Raw genomic sequence first — 18,828 nt, 5'->3', positions numbered from 1 at the left:
GGTCGTAATATACATAGTCTAAAATCAATATCTATATATGAAAACGCGAAGTGGTGGCAGCACCATTGCGCTATACTGACAGATACTTTAGTCAACTTGTGGCACCGTAGGTAGAAAGCTCTGTTTAGTAAACGTCACGTTTCAATTATTTTCTTAATAGACATAAATTATTTTTTCAATCTTTTCTGCTTAGAATATTGGTGATAATGTGCAGTTTCCTATAACTATCTTTGAAACCTGAGGAAACACCGAACAAAATCTTGCATGCATTGCACTTCTATTAACATTATTTATACAGTAAAAAGGAATGTAAATTCATTAATAGAAAGAATGACAAAAAAGCGCGTTAAATCTTAAAGACTAGAAATTCAAAATAAAGATTTCGAAGTGCCGAGCGAATATTTGAATTGACTTTGCAAGTAAACACTCAAAATATTCACGACTAACTACTGCACGAGTTTATTTCTTCCCCGTATGTTCCTCATATGGGGAAATTTCCTTACATAACATCTGCAATCAGCGTGAATCTCCCAAACACATAAAACATTTACGATGCGACCGTGTAATGTCATCCAGTTGCAGTTTTTCGAAGAAGCATTCAAGATACGATTATGATGAAGATTTCCAGTTTTAACATTTCCCACTCGCGATGCATTTCAATGAGGAAAGTAAGCATACAGAAAGAAAGAATATTTTGCATACTTATAGACGGTGATATAGTAGTACCGCGCCTAACAGTGCCGTGACGCAAATTCGTCGACAAATGTACATATTAGTGTTGCTTCGAATTACTAAATTGTACTAATATTGAGAAGAGCATTAAAGGAGTACCGCTATCGAGCTGTTTGCCCAAGAAAAGCGGAAACATTCGTTTTAACGGCCGCAGAAATGTTTCTTATTTGACGCACACGCGACATTCACGACGAGCATATTCCTTATCGGTCCGATTTACGAAAATATAGTTGACTCAAAACAAACAAATTTCGTTCACCTGAAAAAAGAATTATGGCTAAAAAATCAGACGGCACGAAGGAGTGGAATACCGCTAGAATGGGTATTTCTCTGCTGTTGAATAACAAAACGGAGGAAGCGGAAGCCCTATTTACCGGACACCCGCATAGTTTTCACATGAAAGCGGGTCGCTGTTTTGTCTTATTTATGGTATGTAAATAATACATCGCAATTGTTTTACTTCACTGTAGAAATTAATAAAAATTTGTTCGAGATTGATTTTAGTTAAGCTTTTATTGAAGAATAAAGGAATTAGGGAATAATTCTCTTAAGATATTAAATGTAAAGGAGAATCTTTTTAAAGTAAAGTTTATTACGTTATTGTTACGAAGACTTATTACTAGTAACGTAAAAATAGCCTGGATAACGTATCGCGTGCTAGCATGCACGTTTTTATTGACCGCAATCCTATTTCGAACAATCTTAATAAGAGCCCATGATGTACGCTCTCGATATAGGAACAGGAAGGAATAATCGTTGAATAAATTTTTAGAATGCACTGATGACCTTTGAGAACGATAAGCTTCAGCAGGCTATGCTACTGCTGAAGGATATGGAAAGGGAATGCGCGAGTGACATAGGATGGTTAAAGTCTATGAAGAGTAAAGTCTTCAAAGCAGAAGAAACAGGCGTAATTATTGTCTTCTAATTAGAGTTTGTTAATAAATTTTATTTGTATTAACACGTTCATTGTATACTTTAACGCAAGACTAGATTTTTATATTGTATAAGAGTTATTTATTAGCATATACATAATGAAAGTCGGGTCAGCAGTGAACGTGATGAAACAATGTAAAAAGATTCATAAATACAGTTAGCGAGGAAATGTTAATAGGGAAATAAATATTCTAGAAGGACTACGTGAATAAATTGGAGAGGCAAATAGTTCTCGCAGACTCGCAAGTTTGTTCGGCGATATTAACGTTACTACAACAAGAACTCACTGGTTACGTACGTGGTGGTTGGATGTTACGTAAAGCTTGGCGAGTTTATCAGCATGCACACTCACAAATCTTGCAGTTATATCAGCGCACATTTGGTTCTAATCCATCGGGTATGTAATTGTATTGAATTATTGAGGAATGTCGTCAATCTGTGCTATGATCGATAGCACGTGCTCAAGCCGATTATAATGCTATTTAAGTTAAATGAAAATAAGAATAACACTGTTTAATATGCAATTGTATTGTAATTTCATTCCGGAGAAAAGGTGGTTGAATTGAAGCAAAAGACACAGGATTCAGATCATTTTGATAAGAATATATAGATAGCAAATACTAGCAAATATTATTTTAGAAATAAGTAAATACTCGTTGAAGTCCTCTAAAAACCTTTTTGTCATCAGAATATTTATTCTGATCTTCCGTTTGCGAGAGGAAAGATCCGAAATGATTAAAACAAGAATATTTTTCGTTTAATGCCAGAATGAATAAAACTAATATAAAAAGGGAAATTTTTCGTAATTTTGGTTTGAATAGGATTCGACACAAGATGCAGCACTCCTTCGTGTAATGGCTCCTCTTACTCATTGCAAAGTCCACATAGTCCAGGTTCCTCGGAATGGTCTATACCATCTTGCAACGGTTCAACAAACAACCCGACACCGATCTCATCCCCCTCAGGTCTGCGAAGCTCTCTATCAATGTTCTTCTCGCTCACTGGCATCACGTCCGAACAACAGACACCGTAATTGTTGTTTCTTCTTACAAACATTTCTCGATCCTCGTCGTCGAACCCTTGCCTTTCTCTTTTACCTGTACACGAAGTAAAATAACAGTGAATTTCTTTTTTCTTTTTTGCTTTTGTTAAGCATTCACATTAGGGTTACTCTTTCAAACGACAAACAAATTTCGTGAATGACAGCACATTCTTATACTTGAATCGTTGTTTAACCCTTTCAGTGGTACTATCATTTATCTATGTTTCAGAGAATATCATTATCAATTAAAACTTATCAGAAAATATAAAATATCAAGAAAAGAAATTTTCCATGTATTACTAAATAAACCTTATTTAATTAAATACTTACAATTCTAAGAAGTGTTTACCGTTGAAAGAGTTAAGATCCGATTACCGATACACTGAACGAAAAGCAAAACGATGTGTGCGCATTGATGACTCAATTTTTTTGAGAATATTGTGTCTTTTTGTAACGAATTGACGCTTTCCCCTTTAAAATCGACAGAAATGGAAAAGTGACGTGTTTTGCAGCTTCGTTGAACCATCTGAGGTCTCCCGGTTGATGTCAGCGGTTAGTTTTGGTTATGGGATTTATCAACTCTGTGTCAGTTTATTGCCGCCTTCTCTTCTAAAAGTAATTCACTTTTTGGGCTTCGAGGGCGACAGAGAAGCAGGAATCACTGCGCTCATGTATGCACGGCTTAGCGAAGATATGCGTGCTCCTCTTGCCACGTGAGTTTAGAAATAATATACATATTATGTACAGGGTGACTCGTGTAACTCGACATGATATCTTCCATGAGATTGTGTAGGGCTTTGCGATAAATTCAAAAAGTATATTACATGATATTTTTATCAAAAATCAATACTAAGTTTACGGTACACTGTGCAAGTTGTTCAAACTGCACACCGTCCTCCGCAATACAACATTCTGCTCTTCTGTAAAAGCCCAAATGAGTAAAATAAATTTTGTAAATCTAAATAATTCTATATTTCTGAAAAGTATCAACGAGCAAAATATTAATCCCGCTAGTATCTATAAAAATATCATGCAATATGCTTTTATATGAAACAGCAACATAATATGGTCCAGATGACCTTACTTTTATTATAAAAGTAAAGTATTTTCGGATTTTTTTTTTATGGTCATTTGTAGCACACTTGACACCACCTATGTACGGTTCAAAACATTTTTTGTTACATTGTTAAATGGCAGAAAGATAGTGGACCGCGTTACGTGAAACGTTCTTTAACTCTGTATATATATATTCATATGTATATATATTTCGTTTATACGATGAGATATTAATTTATCAATTTTCCGTCCGTTTTAGCTTATCCCTACTCTGGTATCACACAATTGCACGTCCATTTTTTGCCCTTGATGGAAGCAATTTACGGGCTGGTGTAAATGCCGCGAAACAATTAATCGCAGAGTGTCATTCAGAATTTAGCAATTCGGCGCTCTTTCTATTTTTCGCTGGTCGAATAGAGAGGCTCGAGGTAAGGATGCATTTATGATTATCTCAATACTTTTCTGTCTTCTCAATATGCTAACGTTATGTAATATCATGAATAAATATTTTTAAAAATTACTTTGATATAACTTCTCTTCTTCGCTATTTATTATTTATGATATATAATTTAATATTGAATTAATTCTGTCTTACAATCATTCCTATTTTCTTAATATTTTATTATTACTTTCGATAAGTATTACTATTTCTTAAAATTACATTAATGTAATCAACGTTTTTTGCTATTTATGATGTATAACTTACGTAGAATTAATTTCGTTTCACAGTCAAACGTAAATGGTGCTCTGCAAGCATACGCGAAGGCTGTCGAAGCTTCGAGTCAAAGAGAGATCAAATTATTGTGCCTACACGAGGTGGCCTGGTGTCATCTGATTCGTTTAAGTTACGAAGAAGCTTACCGATCTTTGATACAATTGCATCAACAATCCAGGTGGTCGGTGAGCTTCTACGATTATTTAGCAACTGGTATAAGATATTTTTTTCTCCTTATTACCTTTGCCATCTTTCATTTCGGTTACATCTTTAAATATTTCTTCTCAGTCTGTTGCGGGGCGATTGGTAAATTCGATATCGTGGCCTCGTCTTATCGAAAGGTCCACCATTGTGACAATCGAATGAGTAAAGAGACTCAACTGGGTTTGTTCGTTTTGCGTCGAACTCCTAAACTTGTGGATCTGAAAACTGGCCAGCCTTATACCGTTTTGTACTACAGACTGCTCGTGTATGAATTATTGTATTTGTGGAACGCGATGCCATCATGTTCTGTGGACTCGTTGCAAGGAATACTTTTAGGTAACAAGAAATGCATTCTTTGAAAAATTAATTTAGAAATTATATATTATTAATGATATGATAACATAATATTTTACATTATTACATGGTTGAATAATGTTTTAATACCTATTTCTTTGTAAACTTTTAAGCCTACTAATCATTTGATAATTTATTAATAATTATTCTTTTGACAATTAAATTATTAGAATGCAAAGACAATCTTTCGGATGAACCGATGGTTGGATTGGCCAACTTGATTGAAGGAGCAGCCTATTTCTGTCTCGGCGATACTCAAGCAGCAATTGAAAGTTACAGAAATTGTCTACAGCGTCGTTATCCGATCAACGATGCGTATGATCAACATGTTAGCGCATTTGCACTCTACGAGCTTGGCACAGCGCTGTGCAATATCAACGTAAATGATAAACATTTGAATAAACGCTCAAATAAATTCCAGAATTAATTTCATTTAAAATTTTGTTCTCTAGGTATTAACGCTACTTTATATGTATTTTATTTCAGAATGTCGAAGAAGGGAGAATGTTCCTTTCGAGGGCGCAAAACCAGTACAAGGATTACGATTTCGAGAGCCGGCTCAATGTACGAATACACACAAGCTTACACAATTTTAACTGACGAAAAGTGAAAATCGAACGGTTACGTCTTCATCTGCTACAGAATTTACCTATGGAATCTAAAGTGCGATAACGATCAGGCATCGTGTTATCCTATAAAAATTCCGTCTATATCGATTTAAATCGGAAAGTTTATCTATGTACATCGACGTTCGGAACTGAAGAAACTCGTTCCTGTAAAATAGTTGTTCTAGAGTACAATAAAATCGTTACAAAGGTGATCGTTCATTACTCTCTGTAATACGCAGAAATCGTAATAATACCAGCTGGTTGCATTTAACTGTACGAATGCAGAAAATATCTCATTGTTAAATACGATGTATATAGATAAATTTATCCATGCTGTTATTATGTGTATATACATGTATGTATATTAGAACTGCATGATATGTACGAAGAGGGAAGAAACAAGGAATGCCAAGTTATAGAATACTTTAATTGTTTCTAATTAAATACAGAAGATAATAATAACGAACAGTTTAATAGTTCAAGTTGTTACATTAAAAATAGACATTCCATATTTTTCTCCCTTATTCTTTATATACTTATACAAATACGCTGCAAAGACATACCTCCATAAATTAATGTTAAGAATAAATATTATACCATTGTTGCTTTACGAAGTTTCTACTATATTTATTCTGTTACTTACGTATTTTATCAGAAAATTATTATGTATTTATAGAAATTCGTTAATATTAGACAATAAGTTGTATTATATATATATATATGTTTTATTATTTTATCGATGTTACAGTTGCTAGAATAACATGTATAAAATTGTTAATCGAATTACAACATATGGTATGTTTTCTATTTGAATATTTTAAAATTTTGTAATGAAACTTTCATAAGCAATGTCCATTTGTCGACTTGTACAATGTACGAGCATACTTCAAAAACGTAGATGTGTACAGTCAACTACAAAAAAAGATGTCTTAAATCAAATACTTTTCTGCAGAAAACTAATTGATAAAATTTATCGAGATCCGACGTATGTTATATTACGAATAAAATTATTTCATTTAAAAACATATCTCCATTAAATATTTATTGCGAAGATACTATATATTTTTATAGAGTGTGTTTACCTACATAAGATGTATAGAAAAGCAGACTTCAATTTAGCTAAAAAGATAATAAGATCAATCTAGAATAGAATTATCAATCGTAATTAATTTTTTATATTAGGAAACAATTAGCAAATATTCTTCAAATAACTGTTCCAAATATCTGAGATCTCGCTCGTTGTTTTAATCGATCTGAAGTTTGTTTTGAAATCTACTAAACGGAATTTAGCAATTAGACAAGTTGAAGGAACTTTGACAAAATTACAAGAGGTTTGTTCAGGCCCTTCAAAAGATCAAACCTGTGATTATGAGTACGATCCGATGAACGTTCGAAACACGTACTGCTGTGCAAATGGAGGAACCTGTCCAGCTGCTATATTGAATTCCTCTCGCCAATCTCCTTGGTACTGTAAATTCATCAAACCATTTGTATTTTGCATTATTACGTCGTTATTAGGTACGTCGATCTATGGTTAATTTGCAAATTTCAAAGTTTTTAATTAATCCGTAACTGGACGATTTGGAAAAGAAAAACGTTCTACGTAGAAAGCTTCGTATCCAATTCCTGAAAAATACTTCATGTTTCGAGATCAATTAGACGAATATTAAAAGATTTCTGTGTTGAGGGATATTTACTGTAATCTTTTCCATTTCTGAAAAATGTACAATTACTATATAGATCTAAATCAGAACGTAAATTCCAGTTACGAATTTGAAATGTTAATACGTTTCATACCACATCGTCCATATAAATTAGTAACAACTTAAAATTTTATTATATTTTGTACTTTAACGTTGAAATATAGCAGACACGAAACTGAAATAAAATCTATGATATCTTCAATCTTTTTTCTAGTTTAACGATGTAGAGGACATTTTCAAAATTTGATGTTAGATAATTCTCGAAAATTTTTTATTTCTCATACAGCGAAACGTATTAACGATTTTATGCTTAGCAAAATTTTAGAATAAACGAAAAATGAAATAATTTCGGATAAAATGCTTCGTGTTGAACGTTTCAGCTATGTCCGTGTCTCATTTGTGCGACAAATACTCAGCCAGTACGACCTTCAAGATAATCAGATCCGACTTGGTAAATCTGCGAACGCATTTGAATACCCTTTCGGTAATTACTGTACCGTTGTCTTGTTCGACGATTAAACGATATTAAATCACGATTTTAAACGTCGTTCGCTTAGATGGAAGTAAAGAACGTAATGGAAACGCGAGACGATTTAAAGAGTAAGTTGAAAGAGGTTGGATACGTGATACCAAAAATGTCTGAGGCCATTCTCTATTTAAGAAACGAAGTGTCCGAGGGTAAAAAAGATATGATGTATCGATTACAGCATACGCGTTATTCTTCTCCGGGATAGTTATAGACATTGGTTTATTTGAAATAGGAATGGAACAGCACACGAAAGCATTGTTGAAGGTTATGTCGCCAGAAACTGTCCGAGAATTGGTGAAGAGCGAACTGCAAACGTACGACGCTGACAAAACCGGAAGGACGGATTACGCGCTCGGAACTTCAGGTTTTAAATGGAAAAAATATATTTTCTTTATTTTAAATTATTTCATTGTCTGTCTGTTTCGCTGAAGATATTATGGCAATTGTCATAGGCGGAGCAATCCTCTCGACGAGAAAGACAGAAACGTACTCGGCTGGTGCACCGGTACTGAAACTTTTTGGGATACCAATTTGTCAGCAACAAAACACACCTCACGCTATAATTCAGGTTACCGAATATTACTCTTTAATTAATTTATTTATCGTGAAATACGAATAACGATTATAAATAAATCGCTATTCCTGAAAAGGGGATAAATAATGAAATTAATATTTCCTTTGAAATACATCGATTAATTTTCATTATATAGACTAGTGTTCTTCCGGGTGAGTGTTGGGCATTTAAAGGCAGCAGTGGAAGCGTTGTTATACAGTTACTCGGTTTTGTACATGTGTCTGGAGTAAGTCTGGAACATATCCCACAGTCGATATCTCCAACAGGGGAAACGAGCACCGCTCCAAGACAATTTTCTATTCTGGTAAATTTTGGAAATTTAATGTACCGTAATTTAGAATATCGTAAACGAGACAGATATACGTTGCATATTTGCAGGGTTTAACCAGCGTAGATGATACAAATTCTTTCTTTTTTGGTGAATTCACATACGATAATACTGGTCCTCCTGTACAATATTTTGAAGTTCAGGTAAAGTAAAGTTTATCGATATGCATTTTATAAAACATATATTATCACTTGTAATTTACAGAATAAACCAAAGAAAGCATACGAAATAATCGAATTAAAGGTTCATTCCAATAGTGGTAACAATGAATACACCTGCATCTACAGAATAAGGGTTCACGGTACCCTAAGTAAAAAGAGTAGGTAATTTTTCCTTAAATAATTATTTAATGATCGAAAGAAGAAATTTTGGGATGGTATTTGCGACCAAAGGGACTTGGCTAGATGAGAATTCCATGAGATTATCGACATAGTGTAATTGTTAATATAATATCGATTTGGATAAGATTTTCGTATGTAAGGTATTATATATACTTTATTATATAGTAAATAAAGAGATATATAATTTTTATATCGTTATCCTTCTTCTTTTTCTCATTTTTAACGAAATAGAGTTTAATTCTAATAATTTAATTAATTAATAAGAGTTAATAATTGTGAGATAAATATAACGTACAAATACTGTTTTGATCATAAATTCGCATTCGATATATGTAAATTAAAACAATTTTAAATCGAAAACTAATACCACAGGAGTATGAAGCGTGAATTTAGTTTTACCTCGTAAGAAATATTAAAATTATAGAAATGATTACTGTAATGAATTGTGGGAGGCGTCAATTTACAATAAAAATTAAAAAATTATCAAATTTGATTGCGCTATAATGAAAAAACCATTTTTTACGATATTAGTAAACCGTTACTGTTCAGTTGACTTTCTGTCACCTTGTCAAGTGTATACCATCAGGTATATAAGGAATACGCGACTCACGCGCGAACTCATTTTCCTTACGAATCCCGTACCATAAAGATCGAAGATCTGTTAGGTATTAAATTACTGGGCCTCTTTCGATCGCAGCCGGGTCGGTCATCGTGGAGGTTTTAGTCGGTTGGAGTCCGGCACTACCACGACACTTCCCCCCCCCCCCCCCCAGAAGTGGCCTGGTGACCGTGTGGATTTCCTCCACGTAAAAAAAAAAAAGGTATTAAATTACTAATTTATAACGTTTGCGTTGTTTATTAATAACTTCTAAGCCACTAATTCACAACATTTAAACTATTATTTCATAACATTTAAGACATTAATTTATAACATTTAAACTATTAATTTATAACATTTAAGCCATTAATTTATAACATTTAGGCTATTAATTTATAACGTCTAAGCCATTAATTAATAACACTTAAGCTATTAATCTACAACATTAGGCTATTAATTTATAACGTTTAAGCTATTAATTCATAACATTTAAGCTATCAATTTATAACGTCTAAGCCATTAATTAATAACACTTAAGCTATTAATCTACAACATTAGGCTATTAATTTATAACGTTTAAGCTATTACCTTATACATTTAAACCATTAATTTATAACATTTAAGCCATTAATTTATAACGTTTAAGCTATTAATTTATAACATTTAAGCTATTAATTTATAACGTCTAAGCCATTAATTAATAACACTTAAGCTATTAATCTACAACATTAGGCTATTAATTTATAACGTTTAAGCTATTATCTTATACATTTAAACCATTAATTTATAACATTTAAGCCATTAATTTATAACGTTTAAGCTATTAATTTATAACATTTAAGCTATTAATTTATAACGTCTAAGCCATTAATTAATAACACTTAAGCTATTAATCTACAACATTAGGCTATTAATTTATAACGTTTAAGCTATTACCTTATACATTTAAACCATTAATTTATAACATTTAAGCCATTAATTTATAACGTTTAAGCTATTAATTTATAACATTTAAGCTATTAATTTATAACGTCTAAGCCATTAATTAATAACACTTAAGCTATTAATCTACAACATTAGGCTATTAATTTATAACGTTTAAGCTATTATTTTATACATTTAAACCATTAATTTATAACACTTAAGCCATTAATTTATAACGTTTAAGCTATTAATTTATAACATTTAAGCTATTAATTTATAACGTCTAAGCCATTAATTAATAACACTTAAGCTATTAATCTACAACATTAGGCTATTAATTTATAACGTTTAAGCTATTACCTTATACATTTAAACCATTAATTTATAACATTTAAGCCATTAATTTATAACGTTTAAGCTATTAATTTATAACATTTAAGCTATTAATTTATAACGTCTAAGCCATTAATTTACAACACCTAAGCTATTAATTTACAACGTCTAAGGCATTAATTTACAACATTTAAACTATTACTTTATACATTTAAACCATTAATTTGTAACATTCAAACTATTAATTTATGACATTTAAACTATAAATTTATAATATTTAACCTTTTTTTTTGTACGTGGAGAAATCTTCATAGACACTCCACTGCTGCGGGCCAGCAGCAGAGCAGTGTCGGACTCTAACCGACTAAAACTACACGATAACCTGCCTACGCGTGTGACAAGAGTGCCCGGTGGTCTCGGTCTTTGTGAATTACTACCAGTGCACTTCCCGCGACCCCTTGATAGAGCCTGTCCTAATGTATTGGCGCCAGTGGAGGCTATAGCCCCTGGCGTTATCCCCCCTGTTAGTCGCGTCCCGTTGGAGCGGCGGTGGAGCGGCCCTGGGCCGCCTGGTTCCCCTCCATCGCGTTACCCTACAAGGGTGAGAGTTTCTTTTTCTCTCTCTTTCTGCCAGCTCCTTTACGAGCATAACTCGCTTGCAAAAGAGGCGGACAGCCTCGTATTCCTGCGGCCCACTCAGCATCGTTTCTACGATCGCTGAGGGGGTCAATCTCTCACTTATAACGAGACGGAGGGTGTAGCGGGGCAGCTCCCACGCCGGACAAAACTCCAGCGTGTGCTGTGCCGTGCCCCTGCCCTCCTCGACTGCGAGGTGACCACCACTGAGTGACAGATGTCAGTCGTCTCGCTTCCTATTTTCATCAGGTACTCGCCGAACACGCCGTGTCCCGTGAGTACCTGGGTAATCCTGAAGGACAGCGCGAGACCGCGGCGGCTTCTCCATGACTCCCAACTTGGGCGGACGGCCTCGACGCTTCGATATTCTCCTCCCTTATTGATCAGCTGAGAACGCCATTGGTCTCACGCATCCTCCTTGGCGGTTTCCAGATCGTCTGGGGCCGCCTGCTCGGCCGCGTTCTCCCCGGGGTCCAGCGCACTCATGCCAGAGAATCTCCGCTTGAATACCAACGTCCAGAGCTTCCACGGGGTATAACATTTAATCTATTATTTAATAACATTTAAAGCATTACTTGACAATCAAACCCTTAATTAACAACGTTTAGACCATTACTTAAGAACAATTAAAGCATTAATTTATAATATTTAAGCCATTACTTAATAACAATTATACCATTAATTTATAACAATCCAACCAATAAGTAACAACATTTAAGCCATTAATTTAAAACAATCCAACCAATAATTAACAACATTTAAGCCATTAATTTATAACAATCCAACCAATAATTAACAACATTTAAGCCATTAATTTATAAAAATCCAATCAATAATTAGCAACATTTAAGCAACTAATTAATAACAATTAAGCTATTAATTCATAACAATTGAAATATGAATTAACAACATTTAAAACATTAATTTATAACAATAAAACCGTTCTTCAAGGAATCAATAAATCTCTTGCTGATAGCCTAATAGATACATTGATAGATCTAACGAAGAAATACTTAACTGCGATTACAGCCAATTAGTTCATATTATTCGCTATATAATTAATAACTGTATCACGTACAGCGATACAGGCAGTATTGAAGAAAAAAGCCATTTTATGTTACAACTATAACGAGTAAATTTGCTCGTTTAACTTGAGAGGAATTAAAGAGGAACCCGACTTTTAAGTAAGTATTAAATAAGAATTTTAAATATCGCAGACAGTGATGTAGGTGTTATTCAAGAAAAAAGAACATTTTATATTTTAATTGGCATGAATAAATGAACGAATATCGATAATATAATATAATGCTTAATATGAATTTTATCTGTCTAATTATTTAATACCTTAACTTATTTTACAGTAACGTCATCGACTACCATTAAGCTTTTTCCCCCTTTCTGTCCAAACTAATTGATAGTCAAAAACTAGTATCAAAGAAGTGTGCATTTAGTCTTAGTTTGTGGAAACTATTAAAAAGGATAAAAATGGATATCGCATTAAATCGTTAAAGATGCCAATTTACGATAAAAATTAAGATATTGTTCAATTTGATTTTGTTATAATGGAAAAACCGTCGTTTACTATGTCAAAAAATCGTTACCGTTTGATTGACATTCCGACACCTTGTCAAGTTATATAAGGAACATGCAAATCGCGCGCGAGGTCTTTTGTGCCTGAACTTCCAGAGAGTGAACATCGAAGAAGAACTTAAATATAAGGTAAATAAAAAAAAATATCAAATAATAACATTGAAAGAAGTAATTTATAACGTCTAAACCATTAATTTACAACACTTAAGTAATTAATTTATAATATTTAAGCTATTAATTTATAACATTAAAACCATTAATTTATAACATTTAAGCCATTAATTTATAACATCTAATAATTTACAACATTTAAGCTATTAATTTATACATTTAAACCATTAATTTCCAACAGTCAAACTATTAATTTATAACATTTAAGCCATTAATTTATAACATTTAGGCTATTAATTTATAACTTTTAAGCTACTAATTTATAACATTCTAATTATTAATTTATAAGATTTAAGCTATTAATTTATAACATTTAAGCTATTAATTTATAACGTCCAAGCCATTAATTTACAACATATAAGCCACTAATTTATACTTCTAGACCATTAATTTATAACATTTAAGCTATTATTTTGCAACATCTAAGCCACTAATTTATAACATTTAAGCTATTAATTTATACGTTTAAAACATTAATTTCTTACATTTAAGACATTAATTTATACTCCTTGACCATTCATTTCTAACATTTAAACTGTTAATTTATAACATTTAAGCTATTAATTTATAACGTCTAAGCAATAAATTTACAACATTTAAACAATTACGTTATACATTTAAATCATTAATTTCTAACAGTCAAACTATTACTTTATAATATTTAAGCTATTAATTTATAACATTTTAGGTATTAATCTGTAACATTTAAGTCATTAATTTGCGATATTTAAACTATTACTTTATACATTTAAACCATTAATTTCTAACAGTCAAACTATTAATTTATAACATTTAAGCTATTAATTTATTATATTTAAGCCTATTAATTTATAACATCTAAGCTATTAATTTATAACATTTAAGCCATCAAGTTATAACATCTAAGCCAATAATTTATAACATTTAAGCTATTAATTTATACATTTAAACCATTAATTTCTGTTGAAGTGGTCACCACTTCTAGGAAAACTCCACATCTGGTCTTTTTAGCTTTCTCAAGCGCTGAAGCCATCGACAGTATATAGACAAAAGAATAGCAGGGAGGCAGACCATAAACTGTATACAGGCGACGTTGGCTTCGGGGTTTTCAGTTATAAAGTAATACTGCTAGCGTGCGGATCTGGACCAGCTCAAATTGTATTCCTGTATTCCACTATCAAGTCAAATATATATTTTGTATCTTACACTTTATCCACGCGTTTTTCTCTCTTTATATACCAAATAACCTCAACAATTTCTAACAGTCAAACTATTAATTTATAACATTTAAGCCATTAATTTATAACACTTAAGCTATTAATTTATAACATTTAAGCTATTAATTTATAACGTCCAAGCCATTAATTTTCAACATCTAAGCCACTAATTTATACTTCTAGACCATTAGTTTTTAACATTTAAACTCTTAATTTATAACATTTAAGCTATTAATTTATAACGTCTAAGCCATTAATAACAACATTAAAACTATTACTTTATACATTTAAACCATTAATTTCTAACAGTCAAACTATTAATTTATTGCATTTAAGCCTATTAATTTATAACATTTTGGGTATTAATCTATAACATTTAAGCCATTAATTTGCGACATTTAAACTATTACTTTATACATTTAAATCATTAATTTCTAACATTTGAGCTATTAATTTATAACGTCTAAGACATTAATTTATAACATTTAAGCAAATAATTAACAACGATTAAGCTATTAATTTATAACAATTGAAACATTAATGGACAACATGTAAAACATTAATTTATAAGAATCAAACCATTCTTTAAGGCATCAATAAGTCTCTCGCTAATAGCCTAATAGATCGATAGTTTTAACAAAGAAATACCTAACCGCGATTACAGCCAATTAATTGATGTTATTCGCTACAAAATTAATAACTGTATCACGTACAGCGACGCGGGCGGTACTGAAGAAAAAAAGCCATTTTACGTTACAACTATGACGAGTAAATTTACTCGTTTCACTTGAGAGGAATTAAAGAGGAACCTGAATTTTAAGTAAGCATTAAGTAAGAATTTTAAACATCGCAGACAGTGATGTAGGTGTTATTCAAGAAAAAAGAACATTTTATTTTTTAATTAGCACGAGTAAATGTACGAATATCGATAATATAATATAACGTTTAATATGAATTTTATTCGTCTGATTATTTAATACCTTAACTAATTTCACAGTAACGTCATCGATTGCCGTTAGGCATTTTTTCCCTTTTTGTTCAAACTAATTGATAGTCGAAAATTAGTATCAAGGTGGTGTGAATTTAGTCTTAGTTTGTAGAAACCATTAAAATGATAAAAATGGATATCGTATTAAATCGTTAAAGACGTCAATTTACGATAAAAATTCAGAAATTGTTCAATTTGATTTTGTTATAATGAAAAAACCACCTCCAGTTGTGTCAAAAAATTGTTACCGTTTGATTAACGTCCCGACACCTTGTTAAGTTATATAAGGAACACGCAAGTCGCGCGCGAGCTTTATCGTGCTTGAACTCCCAGAGAGTAAACATCGGAAAGGAAGTTAAACATAAGGTAAATAAAAAAAATATCAAATAATAACAATGAAACTAGTAATTTATAACGTCTAACCCATTAATTTACAACACTTGAGTAATTAATTTATAACATTTATGCTATTAATTTATAACATTTAAGCCATTAATTTATAACATTATAAGCCATTAATTTATAACATTTAAGCCATTAATTTATAACACTTAAGCTATTAATTTATAACATTTAAGGAATTAATTTTTAACATTTATGCCATGAATTTACAACATCTAACCTGATAATTTATAACATTTAAGGTATTACTTTATACATTTAAACCACTAATTTCTAACAGTCAAACTATTAATTTATAACATTTAAGCTAATAATTTATAACAATTAAGCTATTAATTTATACATTTAAACCATTAATTTCTAACAGTCAAACTATTACTTTATACATTTAAACTATTAATTTATAACATTTAAGCTATTATTTTACAACGTCTAAGCCACTAATTTATAACATTTAAGCTATTAATGTATACATTTAAAATATTAATTTCTTACATTTAAGCCATTAATTTATACTTCTTGACCATTCATTTATGACATTTAAACTGTTAATTTATAAACATTTAAGCTATTAATTTACAACGTCTAAGCAATAAATTTACAACATTTAAACTATTACTTTATACATTTAATCCATTAATTACTAACAGTTAAACTATTAATTTTTAACGTTTAAACTATTAATTTATAACATTTAATCTATTGATTTATAACATTTAAGCTCTTCAATTTACTACATATAAGCCATTAATTTATAACATTTAAGCTATTAAATTGTAACGTGTTAACCATTAATTTACAACATTTAAACTACTACTTTATACATTTAAACCATTAATTTCTAACAGTCAAACTATTAATTTATAACATATAAGCTATTAATTTGTAACTTATAAGATTTTAATTTACAATAATTGGACCTTTAAGTAACAACATTTAAAAATTTATTGTAACATTTAAATCATTAATTTACAACATCTGCCCTATTAATTAATAACAATTAAACAATTAATTTATTGCAACCAAACTATTAATTAACGACATTTTAACCATTACTTAAAAACAATTGTAGCATTAATTTGTGGCATTTAAGTCATTACTTAATAACAATTAATTCATTAATTTGTAACAATCAAACCATTAATGAACAACTTTTATGCTATTACTTAATAGCAATCAAAGCATTAATTTATAATATTTAAACCACTAATTTATAACATTGGAACAACGATATCATGGTAAAAACTGTTTCAACACAGTCTAGTTTAGATCATCCAAAACTGTCGCGATGATCTAGAACGGACTAATATCTCCCGATGGGTGGGATGTCGTGGGCAACCGCGGGGTACGGGCGCTTTGGCCCTAATTATTCACAAGATAAATACAGATGTAAAGTGCATCGTGATTCTATTCGGTACAATGATCCATCTTGGAACGAAAAATAAAAATCTCTTTTCTCTTCATCCTCTTGCTTACTACACAGAAAAAATTGTCCTCGTTATTTTCCGCTTCGCGGTCGCTTAATTCTTTCACACTGTCGCGTGGTATACTCCCAAATCTCTTTACGTAGGCCCATGGTCAAGTAGGTTCGTACCTCGACATTCTGCCAATGGGTTGAATGTCGAGATCGATGTATAAAGTTAAATAACCCATGGGCGGGTCTCTTGCGTAGTCACCTCCTCGTGGTGAGACCTGGTAATTGGCATCGTTTTCCAAAAAATTAATCCGTTGATTAATCTTTGGAAAACGATACCAAGCTAAGAACTACGCACCAGTCCGGTTTGGATCTCCAAATGCCGCGAACAGAATTTTGGATGATCCAGACTGGGCTGCACCGTGGGACACCGTTGGACACCGTTGGACACCGTTGGACACCGTGGGACACCGTTGGACTACGAGGGACAGCGTAGGACAACGTGGGACAACGTAGGACAACGTGGGACAACGTGGGACAACGTGGGACAACGTGGGACAACGTGGGACACCGTTGGACACCGTGGGATATGTCTTGTCTCTCAAATCCATTCTGAGCCCATTCTGTATAATGGTACTTATCTGACTTGGAATCTAGTATAAAAATCGATTCTTTTTTTGCATTGAATCTTGTGGTTATTTTGTGCACGGGAGTGCGTTGCGTAAGTCCATTGATTCTTTGGAAAGATCGCGAACGAACGAGTTCACGCCGCGATTTTTATTTCATTGTCTGTTTGTTCGGGCTTCTTCTTAGTTTCCCATTTTTAAGAGAAAATTATTGCGGTCATGTTAGAGTTTATAACTTTTCGATATATTCAAAAGTTTTGAGCCGCGAAAATAGAACGTTAAACAGTTTAGAACAATGACTCGAATGTCCCTTTTTCAGAACACGAAATTGTGTATGCATTGTCAATAGGTTCGGTTAAATAAATTATTGTTTTATTTCCGATATATGAGATCACTCTCTTATTTCAAACGAATTTTTAATAAGTTATTTTATTGTTTCAAATTGAGTTATATCTCAATAATTCACTTATGGAATTTAATTTTTTTTTTGTTGTATTATGTGTATTTGCTTCAGTTAACGTCATAAACTTGCAACATAGTAACAGTTAGATTCAAATACCTCGAAACAAGTATTCTTTAAACATATTTAGTGGCGAACTTTTGAATTCTTGCAAATATTTTCCAATATTTATAACAGGCGACTATAGTGTATTAGTGCAATGTATATTTCGTATTCTAATAACGAAAATTCACAGTATATATTCTAATTGCGAACAGTATAATTCTTGAAATCGATTGCATTGCATTCACGGTATTCGTAAGCATTTGTTTGCTATCGAGATATATCTCACAATTTTCAACTTATAGTTTCATACTTGTTCTTAATAA

The 18,828-nt window shown here is 31.8% G+C and overlaps 1 protein-coding gene across 1 annotated transcript; it reads left to right on the top strand.

Moving 5' to 3' along the window:
• The first annotated feature begins 54 nt into the window (after window positions 1–54).
• On the top strand, window positions 55–9,312 carry LOC126917648 (tetratricopeptide repeat protein 39C-like). The gene is made up of 16 exons (XM_050724761.1): window positions 55–1,161; window positions 1,505–1,642; window positions 1,864–2,065; window positions 2,490–2,697; window positions 3,223–3,423; window positions 4,026–4,194; window positions 4,496–4,694; window positions 4,770–5,021; window positions 6,989–7,165; window positions 7,731–7,834; window positions 7,908–8,028; window positions 8,112–8,243; window positions 8,332–8,447; window positions 8,590–8,757; window positions 8,832–8,924; window positions 8,986–9,312. Exons 1-16 carry the CDS (start codon window positions 1,006–1,008, stop codon window positions 9,106–9,108), a joined length of 2,559 nt encoding a protein of 852 aa, XP_050580718.1. The 5' UTR covers window positions 55–1,005; the 3' UTR covers window positions 9,109–9,312.
• The last annotated feature ends 9,516 nt before the right edge of the window (window positions 9,313–18,828 follow it).

Source organism: Bombus affinis, chromosome 6, assembly GCF_024516045.1.
Source record: "Bombus affinis isolate iyBomAffi1 chromosome 6, iyBomAffi1.2, whole genome shotgun sequence".
In the NCBI taxonomy this organism is placed as follows: domain Eukaryota; kingdom Metazoa; phylum Arthropoda; class Insecta; order Hymenoptera; family Apidae; genus Bombus; species Bombus affinis.
Note: the sequence above shows the minus strand (reverse complement) of the source record. Positions and strands in the feature narration are given on the sequence as shown.

Excerpts from the sequence above, each read along its gene's own strand:
- LOC126917648 (XM_050724761.1), top strand. The coding sequence starts at position 1,006 with ATGGCTAAAAAATCAGACGGCACGAAGGAGTGGAATACCGCTAGAATG. Across the intron at positions 4,695-4,769 it reads CTACGATTATTTAGCAACTG|TCTGTTGCGGGGCGATTGGT; the intron begins GTATAAGATATT and ends ATTTCTTCTCAG. Across the intron at positions 8,029-8,111 it reads AAGAAACGAAGTGTCCGAGG|GAATGGAACAGCACACGAAA; the intron begins GTAAAAAAGATA and ends TATTTGAAATAG.